The sequence below is a fragment of the Podarcis cretensis genome (assembly GCF_951804945.1).
Source record: "Podarcis cretensis genome assembly, chromosome: 1".
In the NCBI taxonomy this organism is placed as follows: Eukaryota; Metazoa; Chordata; class Lepidosauria; order Squamata; family Lacertidae; genus Podarcis; species Podarcis cretensis.
In genome coordinates, this window is record NC_137170.1 from 129575301 (window position 1) to 129600659 (window position 25359).

A 25359-nucleotide genomic window follows, 5' to 3' on the forward strand; every position below is an offset into this window, starting at 1 on the left:
ACCAGGCAGGCCCCACAAATAACCCAGAGATGCATTTTAAATAAAAGCACACATTCTACTCATGTAAAAACACGCTAATTCCTGGACCATCCGCGGGCTGGATTTAGAAGGTGATTGGGCCAGATCCGGCCCCCAGGTCTTAGTTTGCCTACCCATGTTCTAGCCGTTACATTACATCTTGCTGTTCTGGCTTCTGAGATTCAGAATTTTTTTTTTCTTGTTTTCCTCCTCCAAAAACTAGGTGCGTCTTGTGGTCTGGTGCGTCTTACAGAGCAAAAAATACGGTAATTTTTACAGATTGCTATGTGGCTATTGACAACTGTCACTCTTTTCCTCCCCCTTCCCCCCTTCCTCCCTTCCAGGAAGTTGCATCTGCTGGATATCCTGGTGGAACTGAACAACAGAGTTTATTCGCGGAACAGGACTCACCCTACGGAACAGTATTTTGTCATGCTGAAGCATACCCTAAGGAAAAAGCTTTTCCTCTCCGATACCTAAATATTCCAAGCCTAACTCGCAGCAGGTGTGCCCTAGGGAGATCTCCCTTTGAATGCCATCCATTGGTTCCCCCTGTAGGGTCAAGAACCACCAGCTATGGTAGGATTTTGTCCCTTCTCCGAGCTACCAGGCTCCCAAAGTTCAGATAGATAGATGCTGGGTTAAAGGACAACATAATCTAACGCAACATAGAAGACTAATAGACATCACTGATCACACCTCTTCATTTTTAAACTTCTTTCTCACAACCCTTTTGAGAGTTCCCTTCTGCCCTTTTTTCCACTTGGGGGTGGGTGCAAGGTCAATGGAAAGGAGAGGTCCAGGCCTTAGGCACCATAGATCTGTCTGAACTCACAAGTGGAGAGTAATGGGATAATAAACTGAGGATGTGGCTCAGTTGAGCCATGTCGATGGAAGGGAGCACTTTTGCTTGGTCAGAAGAATCTGGTGTAAAGGCTACGGGGGGAAAGAAACTTGGCAGAACAAGGGCTCCTTTGGGCCTTGTTTTTGTGCTCTTTCTGTTGTTCTTGAAGCTCTAAAAACAGATGCTGGGGACTTTCATCAAAGCCCAGCAAGCATGGCCAGTGGCCAAGGATTAGGGGTACGGCAACATCTGCAGGGCCAAAGGTCTGAAATGCTGGAATTGTGTGTGTGCAGAATTTTCGGCTTTCGGGCAATATTTAGCATCTTCCTTGCGTGTACCTCAAAATATCCCACCTATCTAGAACTTCAAAGTAACAAAACCAGCTTTCTACCAAGTACAGACGGCCCATTGCTCTGTCGTCACATAGAACTGGAACTGCACTATTCTTACTGGGGCTTCATCTCTTTGTGTTAATGGCTGATTAAATAAACTCTCACATGGGTGGTAAACTGTCCTTCATCTTTGTGTCCCCAGATTGTTGTTGGACTACAACTCTCATTATCCCTGACCATTAGCTGGGCTGGCTGGGGATTATGGGAATTGTAGTCCATTTTTTATTTTTGTAAAAAAGGAGACTAAAAGTTGAACATTCTGGTGGTATGACAGGAAAATAGGAAGAGCTATGTTTGTTCTTGGTTGGGGAAAGATTGATCTGCTGTCCTTGATGTTGAATTGAATTGGAAGGTGTTTTCTGCTGTTGATTGTTGCTCGACTGTTAATTAGAAGCAAGGTTTTGAGACTCGGACATGTACTATTAATATATTTATTTATATTGGTTATTTTGTTCAGATATGTATATTTCACCTACACGTTTGATTGTTGCTGTTTTTTAAAGATTCTTTTCGATCATTATTCCCTGATAATTTGTTTCTGTTTGAAAAGTTCTTTCTAATGGGATCTGAAGAAGCCCAGTTTTTCTAAATGACTGCTTGAATACTCTTTTACATGAATTCATTTTTTATTTAATATGTGCATTCCACTTTTCTATTAAGATAACAATCAAATTGGCTTCTAATCTTGTAGCTTTCAGAATGAATTTTAGTATAATTCAGTATCTTATCATTTCTTTCTTTCTTTCTCTCTTTCTCTTTTTAAAAAATGAGACTGTGCAATGTAGGAAATTGAGCAAAACCAATGATCAGGGGTTTTTTGGTACTCTTTTCATCTCACACTTAAGCATGATCTAAGACTAAAACAGTACATGCCCTTGCTTGGGAATAAGTTTTGCTGAACTCAGTAGAATTTGCTACTCAATAAGCATGGGCACACTAGGGCTGAGAAGACTAGAACCTTTTAATTATTTTTAAATGGCGCTTACATTACCCATTGTTAATTTAGAAAACCTGTAGCCTTCCAGATGTTGCTGGACTAGAACTCCCATCATCCTTGAATGTAGACTGTGTTGGCTGGGGCTGATGGGAATTGAAGTCCCAACATCTGGGGGTCCACATCCTTGATATGGGAATGACTCCATTTATGCACAAAAGAGGCTCCAGGTGTACATCCTTTTCAGAGTTAGTGCCTTTTTCAGTCCCATTGATTTCAAGGGATTTAAGTATACCTTAATTCTGCATAACTTGGGCGGTGTCTTAATAACACATACTTGGGGGCTAAGTGCCATTGAATCCAGTGTTTTTGAGTAGGCATTCTGTGATGTAGCACAAAAACTGTGGATTAGTTGCCAAATGGTGGTTCATGGGGGAAGATGGCAAAGACTAAATGGGAAATGCTACTATATTTTAGGGGTGTGCAAATGTCTTATTTTATTGTATTCCACTTGTATGGCTTCCTTGACTGAAGTTTGGGGATTTCTAATAGATATTTGCAGACATTCTGAAAATTATGCTCAGTTATGAGTGATACCCAGCTGTGAATATCTACCAGCCCATCAGACCCAATTCCTAGATCCTTCATACATTCTCAAGATCTGCTCTGGAGGGTTGGAGAATCCTCTAGAGCAGTTTTTGGGAGAGACAAGGACTGGGGTAGGAGGAGCAGGGGGCTAGGGAGGAACAGGGAGTCAGTGTTGGCTATTCTCCTATAACCCATATTAAACTATTATGTTTCAGATATTATATTAGTATTTCAGATATTAAATTGAATCTTGTCTTAAGGGACTCATTGTTAAATAATAAACTGCTCTCTTAACATGCCTTAAAAGGCTAGAATTTTTCCCGTTTTGGTCACTTGACAGTACTTCACTGTTACAGGATCTTTGGGGTGCCTCTTCTGGTAATAGGCTCTCTCCTTAATTTTTATGTGGAATAGGGGAGGTTGAGTCTTTAGCATGCTGAACTCTCTATAAAGAGCTAAGATTGTTGTGCCACCTTAAAGACTAAAATAATAAATACGTTCATCTGTAGGGTGCCACAAGACTTTCTGTTCCTTTTGTTGCAGCAGGCAATATTATATCTGCCTCTTTTGGAAATAACTCATGTGGGATCCGACTGTAAGGTTGCAAACCTGTCCAGATACCTAGAAGTAATCCCCACTGACCAGAGCACGCCAGGCACTTCTGTCTTCCACTGCCTCCAGCAGTTTGGTCAAACTCATGCTTTTAGCTTCGAGAACACTGTCTAATCATCTCGTCCTCTGTCCTCCCCTTCTCCTTGTGCCCTCCATCTTTCCCAACATTAGGCTTTTTTCCAGGGAGTCTTCTCTTCTCATGAGGTGGCCAGAGTCTTGGAGCCTCAGCTTCAGGATCTGTCCTTCCAGTGAGCACTCAGGGCTGATTTCCTTCAGAATGGATAGGTTTGATCTTCTTGCAGTCCATGGGACTCTCAAGAGTCTCCTCCAGCACCATAATTTAAAAGCATCAATTCTTCGGCGATCAGCCTTCTTTATGGTCCAGCTTTCACTTCCATACATCACTACTGGGAAAACCATAGCTTTTACTATACGGACCTTTGTTGGCAAGGTGATGTCTCTACTTTTTAAAATGCTGTCTAGGTTTGTCATTGCTTTTCTCCCAAGAAGCAGGTGTCTTTTAATTTCGTGGCTGCTGTCACCATCTGCAGTGATCATGCAGAATGTAGGCACCCTATATATAGAAATGAGCAAACCAGTGATATTTTAGGGAGCAGGCTAGCAGGTGGGGCCCATTACTTACCTCCTAGGAGCCTACACAACACAAAACACTGTTGCTATATGTAGGTTTTATTTCATTTTTTATCTTATATTTTGGAAATGTACATCCAGATTTTTTTCCTTTAAATTTTTGGGGGCCCCCAAGAGAGTGGGGTCCTAAACTATAGCTTGTTTAGCTTACACGTAAATCTGGCATTGATGGGTGATTAGGTAGGACGTTTAGGTCACCCCCCCCCCGCCCCCAGGAATCGTGAGAATTCAAGGACATCTGCTGTCGATTGGATGGATTTGACTTTTTACCTTTATCTCAGAAGGATCTGGCTTGAAGGTGGCAAGGGTGGTTTGGGAAACTTGCCCGGGCATGTTTGGTTTTAGTGGAAAGGGAAATTGCCCCCGTGAGAGTTCCCTAACTTATCAAGCATGTGTCGTGGACCCTCCCGCCCCCGCCCGAAGGCTGACGACTCCCTAAAGGTAAAGGTAAAGGTACCCCTGCCCGTACGGGCCAGTCTTGACAGACTCTGGGGTTGTGCGCCCATCTCACTTAAGAGGCCAGGGGCCAGCGCTGTCCGGAGACACTTCCGGGTCACGTGGCCAGCGTGACATCGCTGCTCTGGCGAGCCAGAGCCGCACACGGAAACGCCGTTTACCTTCCCGCTGGTAAGCGGTCCCTATTTATCTACTTGCACTTTGACGTGCTTTCGAACTGCTAGGTTGGCAGGCGCTGGGACCGAGCAGCGGGAGCGCACTCCGCCGCGGGGATTCGAACCGCCGACCTTTCGATCGGCAAGCCCTAGGCGCTGAGGCTTTAACCCACAGCGCCACCTGCGTCCCTGACGACTCCCTAGCAATGTTTAAAAAGTTTACCAATGTTTAGCAAGCTTAAAAGTGGCCAGCTCTTAAACATACGCCATTTCAACAAATCTCACAACCCAACAACAACAACAAAGAATGCTTTACGTTTCCAGTACTGAGCGCATTTTAAATGCACGTTTTGCAAAAAAAAAAGCAACCAACAACCTCCCAGGAGCAAGGAAGCAATCACCGGGGGCTCCTTCCCATCCTTCCGTGTCTTATTACAAAATTAAGAGAAGGCGGCGATTTCTTTAAAGGCAAACGGAAACTAGCAGCAAAGCCCCCGCTGCCCTTCTGTGCGGGGAATGTCCCTGATATATTGCAACATCCAGCGGCCGCTTTCTCAGGGAACTCCCGTCAAGCAGGCGGAAATAATTTTATTTTTAGGGCCGTAAGAGTTGAGTGGGTGGCGCTTCCTTGTCTACGTGCAGCCGCGCAAGGCAAGACGAAGCAAGGATCGGACCAGGAAATTCAAAAAAAATTGCAGGAGGCAGCGTGGAGCGGCGGCTGCGCGATTCCTCTTTGCTAAACTCCGTGGGAATCGGGGCGAAGTTGGGCGAAGTTTCCTCCGCCGCTCCGATCCTGCGCCTTGTTTTGTTTTCCTTTCTCCGGCATCTGAACTTTATAAGATCTCAAAGCCCAGAAACTCATGTTGAAAGATCGGGAGGCCTGGCTGGGTGTCTTATTTAGAAACAAAAAGTAAGTTTTTTGGGGGGAGGGGAGGTTTGCGCTGCCAACTGCCCGGAGATCTGCGGGTGAAAAGTGTGTGTGTGTGTGTGTGTGTGTGTCCAAATCTAACAATTAATCATAATCGCAATTAAGCTGCTTGCACCCCACCTTCCGACGGCGAGCCGCCCCTTTTCCAGGAAATCAGATTATCTCCTTTTCCCATCCACCAGGCACCGCTAAGTCAATACCAAAGCGAAACTAGGATAGCCTGGCCGTGACTTCTCAGAAGTAAGTCCTGTTGACTTCAGGGGAACTTACTCCCAGGTAAGGGGTTAGAAGGCAACCAGTGAAGATCTACAGTGCTACACCAAGTTGTGCCCCGTGGGCCAGGATCTTTCCTGCCTCCGTTACCACCTAAGAAGAAGAAGAAAAAGCTTAGTTCATCAAAATCTGCCGACATTTGCATCTACATAAAAGATAGGTTGGTTGTTTTTTGAGGGGGGGGGGCGCATTATTTTTATAATCAGGTGGCACTTTAGACACCATCTTAGAAGACGCTTTTTTTCCTCAGACGGCTTAAGATGGCAACTCCCCTCTTCCGGTTTTTCTTCATGCAGAAAATTATTAATCAAGCGATCAAAATGTGCTGTCTGGCTTATCAGGAGCGGCCTTTATTTTATTTTTATTTTTAGTTGGCCGGAAGTGTTATTTGCTAAAGACAGGGGTTGTCGCTGTCACATTTCCTCTTGTCTCCAAAAAAATATGTTCACCCACACAAGCCCACTCAGGGAACAGATCTCTTAAAAGCAAAAACCCGAACCCGGCCCCAAACTTGAACAGGAAACATTTCAAACGCTTTTTCCCAAAGAAGTACATCCAGCCCTTCAAAATAATCACTCATGCAGGCCTCCTAAATACTTTCCCCAAACACTTAACACGTGTTTCCCTGCTTTTTTAAAAACACACACTCACACACAAATACTGTCCTTTGGCTTTCGGGAAGAAGAAAGTAAGATAGGAAGCTAGAGCTTGCATCTGAAAAGTGAAATAAACCAAACTTTTAAAATTTGCAAAAATCAGGAGGCTTAAGGGGCCTTGGGAGATGCCAGGGAACTGTTTTGGGGTGCCCACATTGAGCAGTTTGTGGCCCGAGCATTTTCTGAGCCCGTTCATAGGAAATGACAGGTGCCCTTCACCCTGGAGCCCAACCCTCTCTTATAAGTTCAAAGGGACGTTTGAACAATAGAATTGTATAGTTAGAGGTGACACCCCCCCCAAGAGTCCTTTAGTTCAAACCCTGCAATTCATGGACCTGGAAAGCCAAGTATTGGGCTGTCGTATGCGCCGGGATGAAGGGATGCGGGTGGCGCTGTGGGTTAAACCACAGAGCCTAGGACTTGCCGATCAAACCACAGAGCCTAGGACTTGCCGATCAAAAGGTTGGCGGTTCGAATCCCCACGATGGGGTGAGCTCCCGTTGCTCTGTCCCTGCTCCTGCCCACCTAGCAGTTCAAAAGCACGTCAAAGTGCAAGTAGATCAATAGGTACCGCTCCGGCGGGAAGGTAAACGGCGTTTCTGTGCACTGCTCTGGTTCGCCAGAAGCGGCTTAGTCATGCTGGCCACATGACCCGGAAGCTGTACGCCGGCTCACTTGGCCAATAAAGCGAGATGAGTGCCGCAACCCCAGAGTTGGCCACGACTGGACCTAATGGTCAGGGTCCCTTTACCTTTACCTATGCACAGGGATGTGAGAGCACAGGTAAGCTTGTTGAGGACTGTGTTGTTGTTGTTGTTGTTGGGCTGCCAGATATTTTCTCTGGCCTGGTTCCGTCTTTCGGGCCTTGATTCTGCTGCATTAGAGAACTGGTGAATTTCTTAATCAGACTTTTATCTCCAGACTGAAAACCAACAGTTGGTTCTTATTCATGCCTTACAACTTAATTCTTTGTTGGTTTCTTTCTTTTTTTAATTATTGTTGTGCATTATTTTCTATTTAAAAGACCCAAAGTTTTTGGTGTGGTGGATTAGTAAGGTAAAGGTAAAGGGACCCCTGACCATCAGGTCCAGTCGGGACCGACTCTGGGGTTGCGGTGCTCATCTCGCTTTATTGGCCGAGGGAGCAGGCGTACAGCTTCCGGGTCATGTGGCCAGCATGACTAAGCTGCTTCTGGCAAACCAGAGCAGCGCACAGAAATGCTGTTTACCTTCCCGCCGGAGCGGTACCTATTTATCTACTTGCACTTTGACGTGCTTTCAAACTGCTAGGTTGGCAGGAGGTGGTGGATTACATTCCCAAATTAACTTGATATGGTGACCCATTGAGTCATTGTCACATGAATTCTGGGCTTGAGGTCTTCAAGCAGGTGTCTGTTTCTTGCGTTTTAACAGAATTTGTTTCAGGCATCCTATCAAAAAATGACTTGACACCACTATTGAAGTAGAATTTGTTGACATAGCATTTGCAAAGTTATTCACAGGGTTTGTTTGTGTATATATGTGAATTTAAGAACAGGATATTTCTTCATAAGACTGCAGGATATTGCTTCATTAGCTATAAGCATTTATTCTAAAAAAACAACAACATACAAATACACAGTGTTTGTTATATCTAACTGAAATAGCTGCTGCAATTTCCGTTGGAATGGTTTAGATCTCTGCTTTTACTTAATTCCCAGTACTACTTGTTGTTGTTGTTGTTGTTGTTTGATTGTGTATTGGTGGCTACTGAGTGGTTTCTCCTTCAACACCAACTCCTTGCTTGCTTTTCTCTCCCTTGTTAGAATTCTTAGCGCATGATGAAAGCCGCCATCATGATTAACAGCGACAGTAGAAAGCTGAACCATAGTCTTCTGGAAATTGATAAGAACCTGGGAAGCGAAGATTTGGAGGCTTTTAAGTTTTTCTGCATTGATTTCATCCCCTGGAAGAAGTTGGAAACTGTGGAGTCGGCACACAATCTTTTCCATTATCTCATGAACGAAGACATACTAAACGAGGAGGACAACTTTATAGTAGCAGAACTTCTTTACAGAATTAAGAATATCAGCCTGCTGGCGAAGCTTGACTATACCAAAGCTGCAGTTGAAAAAGATCTGCCTCGAAGAGGGAGAGTATCTGAATATCGGTGAGTCTTCCATTTCTGAAGATGCCGTTCTGCTTGAAAGACATTGGCTGATATGTTCCCTTCCTTCTGGTGGGCATAAAAACATATTTATTTATTTATTTGCTAGCTGTTTGGTGGGGAGACCTTGAACCTGGACAGCTGCCATCAGAGACTTCTGGTTCTGTGGATGTTTGGGTTGGGTGGTGCTGGTTGGGAAGCCAGGTTTCTAAGACTTAGATCAGGGGGTTGTTGACCTGATCCCTAACGCCCACTAGTGGGCGTTGCAGGATTCTAGGTGGGCGGTAGAGGGTTCTATGGCACAAGCTGAATCCTCTTCCATCGAGCACTGGTGGGCGGTAAGGACATTTTACCATCAGGAAAGATGCATTAGTGGGCGGTAGGTATAAAAAGGTTGACTATCCCTGGCTTAGATAGGTAAAGGTAAAGGGACCCCTGACCATTAGGTCTAGTCGCGAACGACTCTGGGATTGCGGCGCCACCCGCGTCCCCCTGGCTTAGATAGTAATCACAAAATTGCCTCACCAAACTCTTGTCACACAGGCAGATGCTGTATGATTTGTCAGAAGGGTTCACTAAGGAATGTTTGAAGACTGCTGTGTTCTTTCTGAGGGACCATATCCCAAAGAAGCAATCCACTGATGTAAGTAAAGAGTAAGGGCTTTTAAAAATAGTTCCATTCTAGTGGGCTGGAGGAAATGCCCAGAAAGATTGTGACTGTACTGTGATGGTCAGTGTGAGAGTTAAGGAAAGGAGCAGTAGGACAGCCTTCCCCAACTTGGTGCCCTCCAGATGTCCTGATGGGGCTGCTGGGAGCTGTAGTCTGTGACTTCTGTATTTGGGTAAACTTTGGATCATGTCACCGAGTAAAGAGAAAGAAGAAGCCCATTTGAGCATGTGCGTTGCTTCTCTGTCACGGAGAACTTGCAACATACACATGCATGTTCATTATGGGATAAACTCACTGTGTGAAAACATGGCAACTTGCACATATTTATATTATTTTTACGTTTATGTAAAGGTAAAGGGACCCCTGACCATTAGGGCCAGTCGTGGCCGACTCTGGGGTTGCGGCGCTCATCTCGCTTTATTGGCCGAGGGAGCCAGCGTACAGCTTCCGGGTCATGTGGCCAGCATGACTAAGCCGCTTCTGGTGAACCAGAGCAGTTCATGGAAACGGCGTTTACCTTCCCACCGGAGCGGTACCTATTTATCTACTTGCACTTTGACGTGCTTTTGAACTGCTAGGTGGGCAGGAGCAGGAACCGAGCAACGGGAGCTCATCCCGTCACAGGGATTCGAACCTCCGACCTTCTGATCGGCAAGTCCTAGGCTCTGTGGTTTAACCCACAGCGCCACCTGCGTCCCTCTTACGTTTATATAGTTACCCCATAATGGAAGTTATGTGGGCGGCTCACAAAGCAATAAATAAAAGAAACATTAAAATATTGCATAGAATATTGTATAAAATTCTCTCTCTTCCATCTGGCTGAGTTTCTCAACTCTGGGTGGCTCCCAACAGACTATAAAAAAACATGATAAAACATCAAAATTTAAAAACGTCCCTAAACAGGGCTGCCTTCAGATGTCTTCTAAAAGTCAGATAGTTGTTTATTTCCTTGACATCTGATGGGAGGGTGTTCCACAGGGCGGGCGCCGCTACCGAGAAGTCCCTCTGCCTGGTTCCCTGCAACCTCGCTTCTCGCAGGGAGGGAACCGCCAAAAGGCCTTCGGCGCTGGACCTCGGTGTCCAGGCTGAACAATGGGGGTGGAGATGCTCCTTCAGGTATACTGGGCCAATAACAACTATTACAAATGCGACTGGGAATGACCCTGGAGAGGAGGAACGTTAGAGAGTATTGAGAAGGTTGGGATCTTCACTCCTCACAACTGCTTCATTGGATCAATAGGCCTGCACTGGTTTGGTTTCATTGACTAAAGAGTTAACTTGTACTGACACTTTTTTTAAAAAAATTGCTGACCTACACTTGACTCTGGCTGCTCCTGATACCATCTGAGATGCTCAGTGTTTAAAAAAAGACTAGGTCTGTAAAGTTGCAGGGATTTATTTGGCCTGTTCTGTGTTGGCTTTCAGAATAATTTCGTCACTTTGGTTGGGGAGCACAGGAAACGCATGGGAGTTTGTTGTTGCTGAGAAACACTTCTCTTAAAATGTAGAAAGACTTGGTGATTCCTGGCTGGGGCTTGAGATATAAGCAAGGACGCAGCTATTGTGTTTACTTTTTCTCCTAGTCTGCTCTAGAACTGTTGACTTGCCTGGAGAAGCAATGCCTTATATCAGAGACCAATATCTCTCTGCTGGAAGAAACCTGTCAGAAGATATCGCCCGAACTCCTGAAAATACTGGCAGCATATAAAGAAAGACAAGGTGTCTAATTTTGAGTAGATCATCTCCTTACAAATTGACCAAAATGAACTTAGTTGTTCCTCTTATCTTATCAGACAGTAGCTACTGATGTTGTCTCGTGTAGGTTGATAATGGCAATGCAACTAAGACCCAATTTAAAAATGGGTATGTGTTAGATTTGGCCTTGCCAGGTTCACTGTAAAGTGGGGTAGAAGAGGGCTAAGTTTTTATAACAAGAAGAGGCATCAGGGAGAAAAGAAGGGGGGAAGTTAAACCCCTTCTAAAAAAAAAACCTCTATAGCTGGATCGGCAAATTCATTGGTTACTTTTCACCTGTGTTTTAAATCTATGAATCAGTGTTTTATCATTCACTTTTTCTGATCCCAATTTGTTCCTTTTTTATTATTTAATCATTTAATACATTTCCTTTTTGTTTAATCTGCCTTAAGAAATCTTGAATTCATTCCTAACTCGCTCCTGGTTTCCCCGCTGACTTTCTAACATGAATTATTCTCATCCATGTCAGATGTGAATGTTGAGACGGAAATGGGGTTGTGGAGATGAATGCCCTGTAGTTTGGGCGACTTGCTCAAGACCACTCGGCTATCTGCCTCGCTTCTTTGTATGTAAACAGGAATAATAATGCTCTGTGTTCAGGGTAAATCAAATACCTATCATCAGCGCTATGGCTGGGGGCAGGGATGGCGAGGAATGTGTGGTTGTGGCGATCACACAAGGTCCTCGGACGTTTGACGGTCTATTGATCCCTGTGCCACCACTGGGATTGCTTCCCCTTTGCCACCAACCCGTTTCTCTCAGGTACACATGGAGTCCAGACAGTTTTTAACATTAAACCAAATAAACAAGTTTATTTTATAAGCCTTAACTAGTTTATGGTTTCAGATAATTTTTCTTGTCAGTTTCTTAATACTAGTTTCCTTACCGGCCTATACCTTCCTAATAACTTCAAACTAATTATCCCAACGAGGGACGCAGGTGGCGCTGTGGGTTAAAGCCTCAGCGCCTAGGACCTGCCGATCGAAAGGTCGGCGGTTTGAATCCCTGCGGCGGGGTGCGCTCCCGCTGCTCGGTCCCAGCGCCTGCCAACCTAGCAGTTCGAAAGCACCTCCGGGTGCAAGTAGATAAATAGGGACCGCTTACCTGCGGGAAGGTAAACGGCGTTTCCGTGTGCGGCTCTGGCTCGCCAGAGCAGCGATGTCACGCTGGCCACGTGACCCGGAAGTGTCTCCGGACAGCGCTGGCCCCTGGCCTCTTAAGTGAGATGGGCGCACAACCCCAGAGTCTGTCAAGACTGGCCCGTACGGGCAGGGGTACCTTTACCTTTACCTTTAATTATCCCAACTGTCTTATCTGACTCCTCATAACAGATTCTCTCACTCTCTCACATCAACCTATCCCAACCCACAGGCGTATCCTCACTCTCCCTTCTCTAACACCCGACTGACCCTCAACAACACTAACTCTATCTCTAACTCCTCCCCTTGGGTTCCCACTTGCCAATCACTTCACACTCATTTAACCCTTTCCTTATGACCCAGCATGATGTCACCTAGGAGGGCAAACGCCACAGTGGTCCTTCAGAAGTTTTGGTCCTGAGCTTCCATAAGCCCCAGCCATAATGCTAGCGATCATAGGATTGTAGAGGTAGAAGGGGACCCTTAAAGTCATCTAGTCTTATCCCCTGCAGTACAGAAAGCTCAACTAAACTAGGAGTGTTTGGAGTTGCAGACCGGCAACGTTGGCCATGCTGGCTGGGTCTGGTGCAAGTTGGGAGACCAACAACATCTGAATAATAATAATAATAATAATAATAATAATAATAATAATAATAATTTTTTATTTATATCCCGCCCTCCCCAGCCGAAGCCGGGCTCAGGGCAGCTAACAACAATAAAATAATACAACATTCTAAAATCATTTCATTAAAATTAATTCAACTCAAATTGATGGCAACCATTAGGCTAAAGTTCTGTGAAGATTGCCAAAGGAGGGAGTCAGGCTGTGCTCTGGCCAAAGGCCTGGCGGAACAGCTCCGTCCTGCAGGCCCTGCGGAAAGAGTCAAGTCCCGCAGAGCCCTAGTCTCTTGTGACAGAGCGTTCCACCAGATCGGAGCCACAGCCGAAAAAGCCCTGGCTCTAGTTCAGCCCAGCCTAACCTCTCTGTGGCCTGGGACCTTCAGGATGTTTTTGTTTGAAGACCGTAAGTTCCTCCGTGGGACATACCAGGAGAGGCGGCCAAATGGAGACAGGCTGTGCAAAAGCCTTCCATTCTGTTCTGTTTGTTGATAGTTGACTACCTAGAGCTCCCTCAGCTTAATCCTTACAGCAGACTTTTAGGACCAGTCATCTATACCGATTATTCCTATTACGTAGTTTAGTTCTTGCTAGGCAAAGGAAGACACGGCTCTCATCCTTTTTTGTTCTCTCATCCCTTGTAACCGGCAGAGTCTAAAGAACAAAGCATGGAATCTCTGCCCTCTCCTGGTGCTGGTGGATTTTATTTACTCAAGGTATGCTGCAAGAAAATATTTCCTTCTATCTATCATTTTGTTAAATAGTGGTACCTCTGGATGCGAACGGGATCCGTTCCGGAGGCCCGTTCACATCCTGAAGCAAACGCAGCCTGCGTCTGTGCATCTGCGTGGGTCGCAATTCGCCGCTTCCGCGCATGTGTGTGATGTCATTTTGAATGTCTGCGCATGCGCGAGTGGCGAAACCCGGAAGTAACGCACCCAGTTACTTCCGGGTCGCCGCGGAGCGCGACCCGAAAATGCTCAACCTGAAGCTACTTCAACCTGAGGTATAAACTGTACACCATTTGATTCCCCACCCCCAACTTTGTGTAAATTGATTGCTGCTTTCAGGGGTAGTCTACGATGTTTTCGGACCTGGTTCCCACTTAACCCCATCAAGCAATACGTGACCCTTATTTGTTTGTTTATGGGAAGAAGGGTGGGGTGGGGGGTATCTGTGTGTTCACACACAAAAAAACTTTTTTATATATTATAAAATGCATATAGACACACACACCCCCACATCAGTGGAGTGACAGGTCAGTGTTGCTCACTTGGCTCTTGTCTTGCTACTGGTTTGGTAGCTATTTTTTAAAATTCACACAAAGTGGAAATAGTTTAACCATACTGCATTTTGTGCATGGTCCGTTTTTATGCTTCTCTTCTTAGGTGTACTTAGTTAGATGCCTTCATTCATTTTGCCTTATATTATTTTTACAACTCCATTCACATTTTATTTTACAACTCCATTCACATTTATAATCACAAATAATAGAAATAACACAAGATTCTTCTGAATCTCAAGACTTCCCTCCTCCCCTCCATGGGTACTTTACATAACTTTTTAAACTACATATTATAAGTCCATCTAATTTACCCTCCTCCATTGTATCCAAAGTCTGTTTAACATTGCAAGAGTTATTCAAAACCTGCCAAAGAGTTCAAGTGTTTACAGCGATCTTTCCAATATAATGAAAATTTGTCCCATTCTTTATTGAAGTTTTGATCCTCCTGGTTTCTGATTTTCCCAGTTAGCCTTGTCATCTCTGCATAGTCCAATAATGTTGGTGCTACTGATCTGGATAGAAACCTGTCTTGTGTGCTGTCCTTTGTTGCCTCTTTGAGCGCAACGATTCCCCTTTGTAGTTAATTGTCTTTGCTGCATCTAAGCACCATTTCGTTGTAGCAGAAGCTACTGCTAAAACCCCACCTTTCCTTTTCAGAAGGCTGCAATTAGTTTATCAGGATGTGCAAAGGTGCATGGATGCTATTAAGCACATTTAGTGTATAGAAATTATTTCAAACTTTGAGCTCTCATGTATGCGCAGAAGAGGCACACAGATTAACACTGTGACACATCAGTGGTGGCACATCAGCCAGGGCCAAACGATGGCTTAGCCACAAGGGCACAGGCTCAGAGAGAGGAAATTGCAGCCTCTTCTCTCTGATCATTCTGCTGCTATGCTGAGCTAGAATCAAAAGTAAAGCTTGGTTACTGCTTGTGTTAGTCTGGTGAGGGCTAAACCATGAACCTATGTTCGGGCAACATGGTAATACAAACTGTGGTATAAGTTAGCAACTGAACACCTCGGCAGGAGCAAAGCAGCCACAATTTCCTTTATGGAAATATGCACATTCATATTAAGCCACAGTTTGGCTTGGTGTGATGCGCAAACCCAGCTGGTGATGAAGATGTAATTTAAAAAGAAGGATCAGAGCAGTTTAATGCGTCCTGACTAAATATCTTGTGATCAGATGCTTTTGGTCATGATCTTGTTGCTTTTCTCTTCTCTGCATGGAATATTTGCAAGTGAAATCTTTCTTTTGTTTCCCATACAGGGACTCTCTGTCAATGACCCACCAAGAAATCATTGTGAGTATTGAAAGGTCTTGCCTTCCTAATACACATATTTAGATCTAAGGGTTGTCTTCAACTAAGTTTTACTCAGAGTAAACCCACTGAAATAAATGGACACGGCTAAGTCGTTGTTTTATAAATGGCACCCTTTTATTCTTTTTTAAAAAAATATGATTTTCAATTTTATACATTTCAGTAATTTTATAATCATTTTAACATTTCAAAACTTGACTTCCATCCCCCTATTTCTGCGGTTCCTTAAATTTATTTTTTATGTTTTCTGCATATCCAAATTAACTTAGTTTGCTCATTTATTTGTCTACTTTAAATATATACTCTTATAAATCCAGCACCCTTCTATTCTTGATAATTCTGCTGACAAGAGGGCATGGGGGGTAGTGGTGGCAGAGTTGAGTACTTTTGTAGGGAGAAATGAACCGCCAGAAGGCCCTCAGAGCTGGACCTCAGTGGGGGCTGAACGATGGGGGTGGAGACAGTCCTTCAGGTATACTGGGCCAAGGCCGTTTAGGGCTTTAAAGGTCAGCACCAACACTTTGAATTGTGCTCAGAAACGTACTGGGAGCCAATGAAGATCTTTCAGGACTGGTGTTATATGGTCTCAGCGGCTGCTCCCAGTCACCAGTCTAGCTGGATTAATTCTGGATTAATTAATTTATTATTTATACCACCTTTATAACACCTTTTCCTTTTCCTTCCAAACAGATCCCCGCACTGAAGAATCTGGGAGCATGAGGGAGTATGCTGGAAATCTGCACTCCTTTGGTGCAAGTCAAGGTGAGATGGGTCGTAGGTTCTTGCTTTTTTTGTTATTCTGAGCTGTTATCTGTGTAGGGGTCTGTGAGGTGTCTTTGATTGAATGTGCACAAAGGAAAAGAGAGATGATTGTCTGAAAGTGGCCTGTATATCAGCTTAGCAAGCCTCAAGACTAAGCAGCCTTGAGCCCTCAACGCCATCAGCCACTTCATTCCACACTTTGTTTGAGTTACAAACAAGCCAGGAAGTCTTTGATTAGCTTCCCGTTCAGATCTGAACAGGGAAAACTGATATGCAACTGAAGAAACCATCTTTAAACCATAGCTTCACGTACTGTCGTGTTCAGAAGCCATGAACCGTGATTTCTCTGTTTGAACGCTGCAGGAAACTAGAGTTCGCCTGTGCAAAGCAGGGAATGAAGCAGGTACGCTGGGAGCACGAGGCTCATTCACGTCTCGGCTTGTTAATAATAATAATAATAATAATAATAATAATAATAATAATAATAATTTATTTATACCCCGCCCATCTGGCTGGGTTTCCCCAGCCACGCTGGGCGGCTTCCAGCAAACACTAAAACACAGTAACGTATTAAACATTAAAAGCCTCCCTAAACAGGGCTGCCTTTAGATGTCTTCTAAAAGTTTGGTAGGTATTTTTCTCTTTGACATCTGGTGGGAGGGCGTTCCACAGGGCGGGTGCCACTACCGAGAAGGCCCTCTGCCTGGTTCCCTGTAACTTGGCTTCTCGCATAGAGGGAACCGTCAGAAGGCCCTCGGTGCTGGACCTCAGTGTCCGGGCTGAACGATGGGGGTGAAGACGCTCCTTCAGGTATACTGGACCGAGGCTGTTAAGTGGAGAATTGGTTGTCTAAATGCAGGCATAGAGAAATTGATTTTGCATTTTTAAGGGGTTATTTTTGTCACACTTTTTTATTTTTAAGGCAGTGTTCTAACCAAAATCTGAACCCAAGTGCATCTCTGTATTTGCCTTGCAGATTTAAAAGCTGGAAATATGCAAGAGCTAAGTTTGCAACAGCCTGCAGGACAGGATCAGCTGAAACCAGCAGAGGTTTGGCCAAATGTTCTGAAGGGTTTATTGAATACAACTGGCCCGTCCTTAAGTCTGTAAATAACCCCTGACAGCCTCATTCTGTTCATGTGCTTTAATAGTGGTAGCAGTAGAGCTTGAGACCAAAAACCTTGAACTCGGGTCCGTCTGTCCCCTTTATTGGCATATTGAGAATACAAAAGCACATGGGTCAAAATATAAAGTTGGCATCTGTTCATAAAGAGAGATACCTTAAGATAGAAAGAGGGCTTCCTGCCAATGGAGCTTGGGACAACCAGGGGTAACCAGGATAGCTTTGTGCTGATCTACTGGAAAGGTTTGCCAGACAGGGATGGAGAACTCGTGGTCCTCTGGATGCTATTGAACTCCCAACTCCAGCTGGTGTCACCATATGACTTCCAGCACAACAGTTGCGCCGGCAAAAGCTTGTGCAACAGGAAATATCGGCTTTGCAGCAATGTGTTGTGCAACCTGCCATTAGGACCATTCTGTAGTTAGAGAGTGGTACACAGGAAATGAGGGAGAAGTTAGTGAATATATTTTTTTTATCAAACCAAATAGGCAATGGTGGCAGAATATTGAAAATCCCTCATTAAGAAATATCATTGAGATATGTGAAATATAAAGGAAAATTGAGACCAACAAATTCCCCGCTAATCCTGGTGGTGGTGATAGAAGACTTCCCAATAATTTTTTTTTTTAAAAGGAAAGTGAAAGTGAAGAAAATACTTAGAATAAAGGATTGGGTGGAGAAAATGAGAAGCAATGAACAAATAAGAGAAGTTCTAAGAGGAAGTAAAATAACTTGGTTTAACTGTATACAACTGGTGCAATGGACAAAGAAGTGGTTAAGGGAAAACAAGAACTGCAAAGAATATACAAAATTTGAAAAAAATGGTTATAAAAGGGGGAGATAAAGAAGAAAATACAGTTATAAAAGGGGAAATCAGTGAAATTTATAAAATACTAGTAGAAATGGAAGATCAAGAATACAAATTAAAAGAGGTGTGGCAGATAGTCAAAGCTGGGGGGAAATATGGGAGAATAGTACGTTGAAAATGTTGTCTGTATGAAGAAAAGAAAATTATTCTAAATTAATTTGGAGATGGTATTTAACACCAGTCAGATTAAATCAAATAAACAAGGAATATTCGGTATTATGTTGGAGGGGATGCCAGGAAACAGGGAGTTATATTCACATGTGGTGGGGGTGTAAATATGTTTTTTTTAAAAATTGGCAAAGGGTGTTTAAGGAGATAACAGAGTTCACTGGGTTAAAGTTGACCAAAAGTCCAGAGGTAGCATTATTATCAATTTACGATGGGGTGGAAGGTTTGCAGGCTGTGAAGCACTTGCTCACAAATTTATTGACAGCTGCACGAATTATTATAGCTAGGAAGTGGAAGGGGCAAGCAGAGTATAAAATGGAAGAATGGTATAAAGAGGTGTGGGATATAGCTATTAACATGTGCCATTAAGTTAAGACAGGGAAAATGCAGGAGAAATGATTTTGAGGACATATGGAGGGTGCTTGTAGAATTTGCACTGTTAAAACAGAAAGGGGTCAAATCATCGCAAGAGGTGTTGAAATTTTGGGAAGTTAGATAGTTACAGTGGTATGGTCTCGGGTGTGGGGTGCATATTTTTATTCTTATTTATTTATGATTATTACTTTGTAAATAAATGTATAAAATGTAAATAAGTGTATAAAATATAAATAAAAGAATGAATTAAAAAAAGAAAAGTAAAACCATTCTGGCTAGCTGCCCTTCTCTTGCGCATGCCATTCTGCTAGCACTAATATAATACACACTGGTACCTTGGTTCTCAAACGCCTTGGTACTCAAACAACTTGGAAACCTGAACACTGCAAACCTGGAAGTAAGTGTTCCGGTTTGCAAACGTTTTTCGGAAGCCGAACATGCTCCATTTTGAGTGTTATGCTTCTGATCTGAGTGCAACGCTTCCAATTTGAGTGTTACGCTGAGGTCTGTTTTTGCTATTTCCGTTTTTGTGGCTCTTTTTTGTTTTTGTGACTTTGACCCAGTTCACCTACTGACATTGATTGTGTGACTGCAGTACATTGTTTATTGCTTTCATTTCATGGACCAGTGGTCTCGTTAGATAGTAAAATTCATGTTAAATTGCTGTTTTAGGGGTTGTTTTTAAAAGTCTGGAACAGATTAATCCGTTTTGCATTACTTTCTATGGGAAAGCGCGCTTTCGTTTTGAGAACCAAGGTACCACTGTACTGCTAAGGCACTTCAACAGCACACTGTTAACTTCCTCTCCAAGGAATTTGGTGTGGCGTAAGCCACCCTTGCGATGGGACGTGGGTGGCGCTGTGGGTTAAACCACAGAGCCTAGGACTTGCCAATCAGAAGGTTGGCCGTTCAGATCCCCACGACGGGGTGAGCTCCCGTTGCTTGGTCCCTGCTCCTGCCAACCTAGCAGTTCAAAAGCACGTCAAAGTGTAAGTAGATAAATAGGTACCGCTCCAGCAGGAAGGTAAACGGCGTTTCTGTGCGCTGCTCTGGTTCTCCAGAAGCGGCGTAGTCATGCTGGCCACATGACCCGGAAGCTGTACGCCGGCTCCCTCGGACAATAAAGCGAGATGAGCGCCGCAACCCCAGAGTCGGTCACGACTGGACCTAATGGTCAGGGGTCCCTTTACCTTTACTTTTACGCCACCCTTGCTAAGGAGCCATACCTATCCTAGCACTGCCCATGCTTGTGCACAAACAGCTTTTTTGCAGAAAATCTTATTTTCTTGAGGAATCCCACAGGTATTTAAACTCACCTCCAGCCTTCAATCTAGGTTTAAGATCAGTAGTGATGTTAGGGTTAAGTCTTTGGAGCAGAGATCCAGAGCACAGTTTGCCATAACGAGCAGTGTTTTTAAGTAAGCAACGTAAGGCACGTTACCGTATAAAGAGGGCTTCTATAAATCCAAAGTCTACCTAACAGTATCACTGCCTGAGATGATGTGACATAGATAAAACGGATTGGATAAGATGATGATGTCTGACTTCCCCTTATTCCACAGGAATCTGCCCTCTATAAAATGGACAGGTCTCGCAGAGGATATTGCCTTATTTTTAATAACGTCTATTTCAAGGGACATTTGAAACCCAGAGCAGGATCTCAAAAAGATGCCAGTAAGTGACTTGTCAAGCATGTGTCTTGTCTCTCTTTAATACCTTTCAAAATAAGTGTTTTCATATACGTAGCAAGGAAGTTATTGTTGGTTTGCAAGTTTAATGTGGTTTCAGGGTACAGAAACCTTTCTGCGTTTATGGAAGTGTCCAGAAAAGGTCCTTAGATTTTTGTACTCTTAAGTGCTGAAGAAACTTACGGGGTCTGAGAGCTTGGAGAAAACTCCTAAAACAACCATAACTTGTCTACTGAAAGCTGTATTCAAGGAGATGGGTGGCATGGTGAAGATGTTTGGCATAGAAATGGCATAGAAATTGGCATAGAAATAAACATTTGGGTTAATCCTGTAGAAATGAGCAGGCTTTCATTGCTTTTTACAAACCTCTCCACAATGCAGTTTTCCTCATTCTGCACCTTACTGGAATGTGTTAGCCTTGGGATAGTCAATGTAGTTGTGATTATTGATGGAAAGCAAATACCGTATTTTTTGCTCTATGACTCACTTTTTCCCTCCTAAAAAGTAAGGAGAAATGTGTGTGTGTCTTATGGAGCGAATGCAGGCTGTGCAGCTATCCCAGAAGCCAGAACAGCAAGAGGGATTGCTGCTTTCACTGCGCAGCAATCCCTCTTGCTGTTCTGGCTTCTGAGATTCAGAATATTTTTTTTCTTGTTTTCCTCCTCCAAAAACTAGGTGCGTCTTGTGGTCTGGTGCGTCTTATAGAGCGAAAAATACGGTAATTTCTATATTAAACACTTTTATTAGTGATTGTATTGTATCAAATCTGTTTTACCCTAATGACAGTATAGAAATCCTGATTATAAAAGGTATAACTGGAAGCTGCCTTTATGGGATCAGGGTTTAAATTGATGCATCAAACTTTTTCCTGTTAAATTGGCACACCTGTTTTGTTGGTGTTTACTGCCATCTCTCTGCTCTCCCCCTTCTCTCTGACAGTGGAATTGGAAAGTGTGTTCAAATGGCTTGGGTTTGAAGTGAAAAAATATGATGACAAGACATCAGACGAATTTCTCCAACTTCTAAACGACTGGCAGTCTTCTGAATACTGGAAAGACAGTGATTGTCTTGTGTGCTGCATTCTGTCTCACGGTGAATCTGGGAAAATTTATGCGACAGATGGCTCTCTCATCTCCATCAATAAAATCACATCTTTCTTCACAGCCAAACAATGTCCTTCACTGGCTAAGAAGCCCAAACTGTTTTTCATCCAGGCGTGTCAAGGTAGCAAGCCGCACCAACCTGTTTACCTTGAAGCAGACAATCACGAGTTGGGCTCCCCTGGAGCAGATGCCCAAACTTCAGGATTTATTCCGACACAACAGCAGATGACCTCAAGCATCCCCGAAGAGGCAGACTTCCTCCTTGGCATGGCCACAGTGGATGGTTATTTTTCTTACCGTGATGTGCAGCGTGGCACATGGTTCATTCAGGTCCTCTGCAAGAAGCTGCGGGACCTGGTTCCAAGGTGATACTTTTACTTACCGGTATTATGTATGACAGTCTTTCCTCGGCTTTAACCTGGCATTTTGGATAAAATACCTGGGATTGTACGTAACTAAGTCATGGTCTTAGCAGACCCATTGAAAGCAACAGAGTTAAGTTAGCTCATTCCAGTGGGTCAATTTTGGTTGACTTTATAGAAGGCTTCGCGTTGGCTAATCCACTGAACGTTTTGAAATACAGTCGTACCTTGGTTGCCGAACGCCTTGGAACTCTTACGTTTCGGTTCCAAACGTGTTCCGGTTTCTGAACGATTTTTGGAAGTCGAATGTCCGACGCGGCTTCCGATTGGCTACAGGACTTTCCTCCTGCAGCCAATCGGAAGCTGCATCTTGGTTTTCAAACCGTTCTCCCGGAACACTTTCTGTTCAAGAACCAAGATACGACTGTATAGACATTAGTTAAATGTTGCATGGTGCTGTTAAAGAGAGATGCTGCAGTTTCTCTGGGGAAAGCTAATTTCTCCTTTGTGTACAACATAGAGGGAGGGCATGCCCAGCTGGAAAGCTACAGGGCTCATGCCAGCCAGGTTAAAAGTGGCTGGTCAGACTGGTGCACCTCTACAAACATGGACTTAGGAAATGGTTCTGTCTGGGTCAGCCTACCAGCTTGGCCAATGACTTTCATGATGCAAAATCAGAGGTGTTTGTGGTGCCGCCTTTGTTTTCCACAAGTTGGGAAAGTGGCACCCTGCACGACATGAGACAAGCATCTTTTTGGACAGTACTAACTGCTGTTCGAGCTGCTGACTCATCCGATGGCAGACTATCTTCAGCCAAGGTGAGGCAGCAGGGTAGGATCCAGACCCCCCAAGCTATCCCTGATCTAGTAGGATAAGGCATCTTTAAGGGTGCTGTATTGAATATGCATGTGCACTCCTCTTGGTTTTGCCTTTTAAAGTTTGATAGGTTGAGTAGGAAAAAGGGGTGAGGACCACTAACTTTTTTCCTTTAAGGTAAAGGGACCCCTGACCATTAGGTCCAGTCGTGGCCAACTCTGGGGTTGCGGCGCTCATCTCACTTTATTGGCCAAGGGAGCCGGCGTACAGCTTCTGGCGAACCAGAGCAGTGCACAAAAACACCGTTTACCTTCCCGCCGGAGCGGTACCTATTTATCTACTTGCACTTTGATGTGCTTTCGAACTGCTAGGCTGGCAGGAGCAGGGACCAAGCAACGGGAGCTCACCCCATCGTGGGGATTCGAACCACCGACCTTCTGACCGGCAAGTCCTAGGCTCTGTGGTTTAACCCGCAGCACTACCCGTGTCCCTAACTTTTTTCCTTTAGGACTAGACAAATGCACCTAACAAATTCTTGTTAGGCTTAAGGGATTTCAGAGTATCCTAAAGAAAAGTCCAGGATTGCAACAGGTTTTTTGCTTTTCTTCTTTAATGGTAACAATATTGCATTCTAATATATTTGCCTTCTCATTCTCTCTGCAGGCGTGAAGATATCTTGTCGATTCTTACGGCAGTCAATGATGACGTGAGCAAACGTTCAGACAAAAATGGACTAAAGAAGCAGATGCCACAGCCAGCTTACACTCTCAGGAAGAAATTAATATTCCCAGTGCCTAGTGATCCTCCTCCCGAGTCAAAACAGCTGTAGGGTTTTTGCTGCGGGTCGCTGACCGCTTGACAAGCGCCCTTGGTTTTTGAAAGAGTAAAGAAAGCACACTCTGCCTTTCAAATAATCTTGCCCATGCTTTGAGCATCCCAAAGACTTCATCTGACGCCTGGAATGTACGTAGGAATAGTGAACAAGAAGTCATCTCATGTTCTCTTCACTGGAAGTGAAGAATGTACTTCAGCTGCCCGTGTACCATATTCACTCATTTCTAGATAAGTGTGTGCAAATGGCATAGTCATCATGTACACATGCCCCCGCCCTGAAAGAACCGTGCAGGTTTTGGCAACTCTGAACTAAAGAGATCTTTGTCTGCTTCTACAACTGCCGCCACAGAAGCATCCTCTTGGCTGGTGTGGCCTCAATCCTGCCTTAATGCCTGATAAAATAGTTAGCTTTTTCTTATGAGTAACAGGAAAATGGCTGTGTCTGTGTGTGCTTTTCTTTCGGGGAAACAACCTTATGGGACAGAGACATGGAACCGGTGAAAAGCTAGCATATCTGTATAAGACTAAAGCTGTGATAATAGGAACAACTAACAGTTACCCACCCACCCACTGCAACTAAGCAGAAATGAAAGCTAGTTCAGAAAGGATCAGCGAGTTGAAGCTCTGTTTTATGGCAGGGCATGCAATATGCAAATATGACTTAATTATTAAGTAGATAGCGCATAACTCTGGACATGACCTTGTGCTCAAGGCTAAAGCATTATTTTTTTAAAAAAAAATCCCATTAAGGCTAAAATTTCTGCTTAGCTCTCCCAAATTTAAGTCAAAGGAGCTTGGATGTTACATTGTGCCTAGTTCAGTCATATTGGGTTTTTTTTTTAATATGCTGCACCAATCCACCTGATTAATTACTTGGGATGAGATCAAATACAGTGTTACCTTGATTATGAACTTAATCTGTTACGGAAGTCCGTTCTAAAACCAAAGCGTCTTAAACCAAGGCGTGCTTTCCCATAGCAGTGGGGGACTCAATTTACAAATGGAACACACGCTCAAAAGGAAGCAGAACATGTTCTGCTTCCAAGGCAAAGTTCACAAACCAAAACACCTACTTCCGGGTTTGCAGCGTTCTTAATCCTAGTTCATAAACTAAGCTGTTCTTAAACCAAGCTCCCACTGTACTGAGAATGTCTGCATTATCTACCTGTGGCTTTTAGCTCAAGTTCTGTTACGGTGCCTTTATTAAAAGGAACAGTTCAAATGTGAGATCACATGTACTCAAGTTCTGGAAAGTTCCAGCCAGAAGAGCTTCTATTGGCTGGTAAATTCTGATTAGGTTTGATTTCCTAAAAAGTGGGTTTTTCCTTTATTGAGTATTCTCCCCCCACCCCCAATGTCTGTGCACATGTCCACTAGTTATTCCTGAGTTATGTGTGTCAGGTATCCCTTAGGTTTGTATTAGAATCAAAGAAAGGCAACGTAGTCTATCTTTTATTTTCCCCATTCCCAACTTTATAGCAGTATTCTATTTGTACTGAGTACTTGATCTTTCAAGCTACTATTTTTACATAATTGCAATTAACTACCTCACATGTTTTAATGGACACGGGTGGCACTGTGGTCTAAACCACTGAGCATTGGGCTTGCCGATCCGAAGGTGGGTGGTTTGAATCCCCGCGACAGGGTGAGCTCCCGTTGTTCTCTCTCTGTTCCTGCAAACCTAGCAGTTCGAAAGCACACCAGTGCAAGTAGATAAATAGGTACCGCTCCGGCGGGAAGGTAAACGGCGTTTCCGTGCACTGCTCTGGTTCGCCAGAAGCGGCTTAGTCATGCTGGCCACATGACCCGGAAGCTG

At 44.0% G+C, this 25359-nt stretch overlaps 2 protein-coding genes across 5 annotated transcripts in view; both read left to right on the plus strand.

Annotated features, from left to right (window-relative positions):
• Positions 1-1774, plus strand: part of CFLAR (CASP8 and FADD like apoptosis regulator) — a 50141-nt gene extending 48367 nt beyond the window's left edge. For all 4 annotated transcript variants that reach the window (XM_079980199.1, XM_079980198.1, XM_079980197.1 and 1 more), the window contains one exon: positions 363-1774. In XM_079980199.1, the coding sequence (XP_079836325.1) occupies positions 363-498 (136 nt within the window). In that variant the 3' untranslated portion in view covers positions 499-1774. The remainder of the gene's footprint in view (positions 1-362) is intronic.
• Positions 1775-5245: 3471 nt separating this feature from the next.
• Positions 5246-23976, plus strand: LOC307217798 (caspase-8-like). Its single transcript, XM_079979714.1, has 11 exons — positions 5246-5560; positions 8312-8655; positions 9196-9295; positions 10906-11041; positions 13486-13550; positions 15393-15426; positions 16135-16206; positions 17183-17256; positions 20303-20414; positions 21368-21896; positions 23373-23976. The coding sequence occupies exons 2-11, from the start codon at positions 8324-8326 to the stop codon at positions 23536-23538; spliced, it is 1620 nt and encodes a 539-aa protein (XP_079835840.1). The 5' UTR covers positions 5246-5560; positions 8312-8323; the 3' UTR covers positions 23539-23976.
• Positions 23977-25359: the final 1383 nt, after the last annotated feature.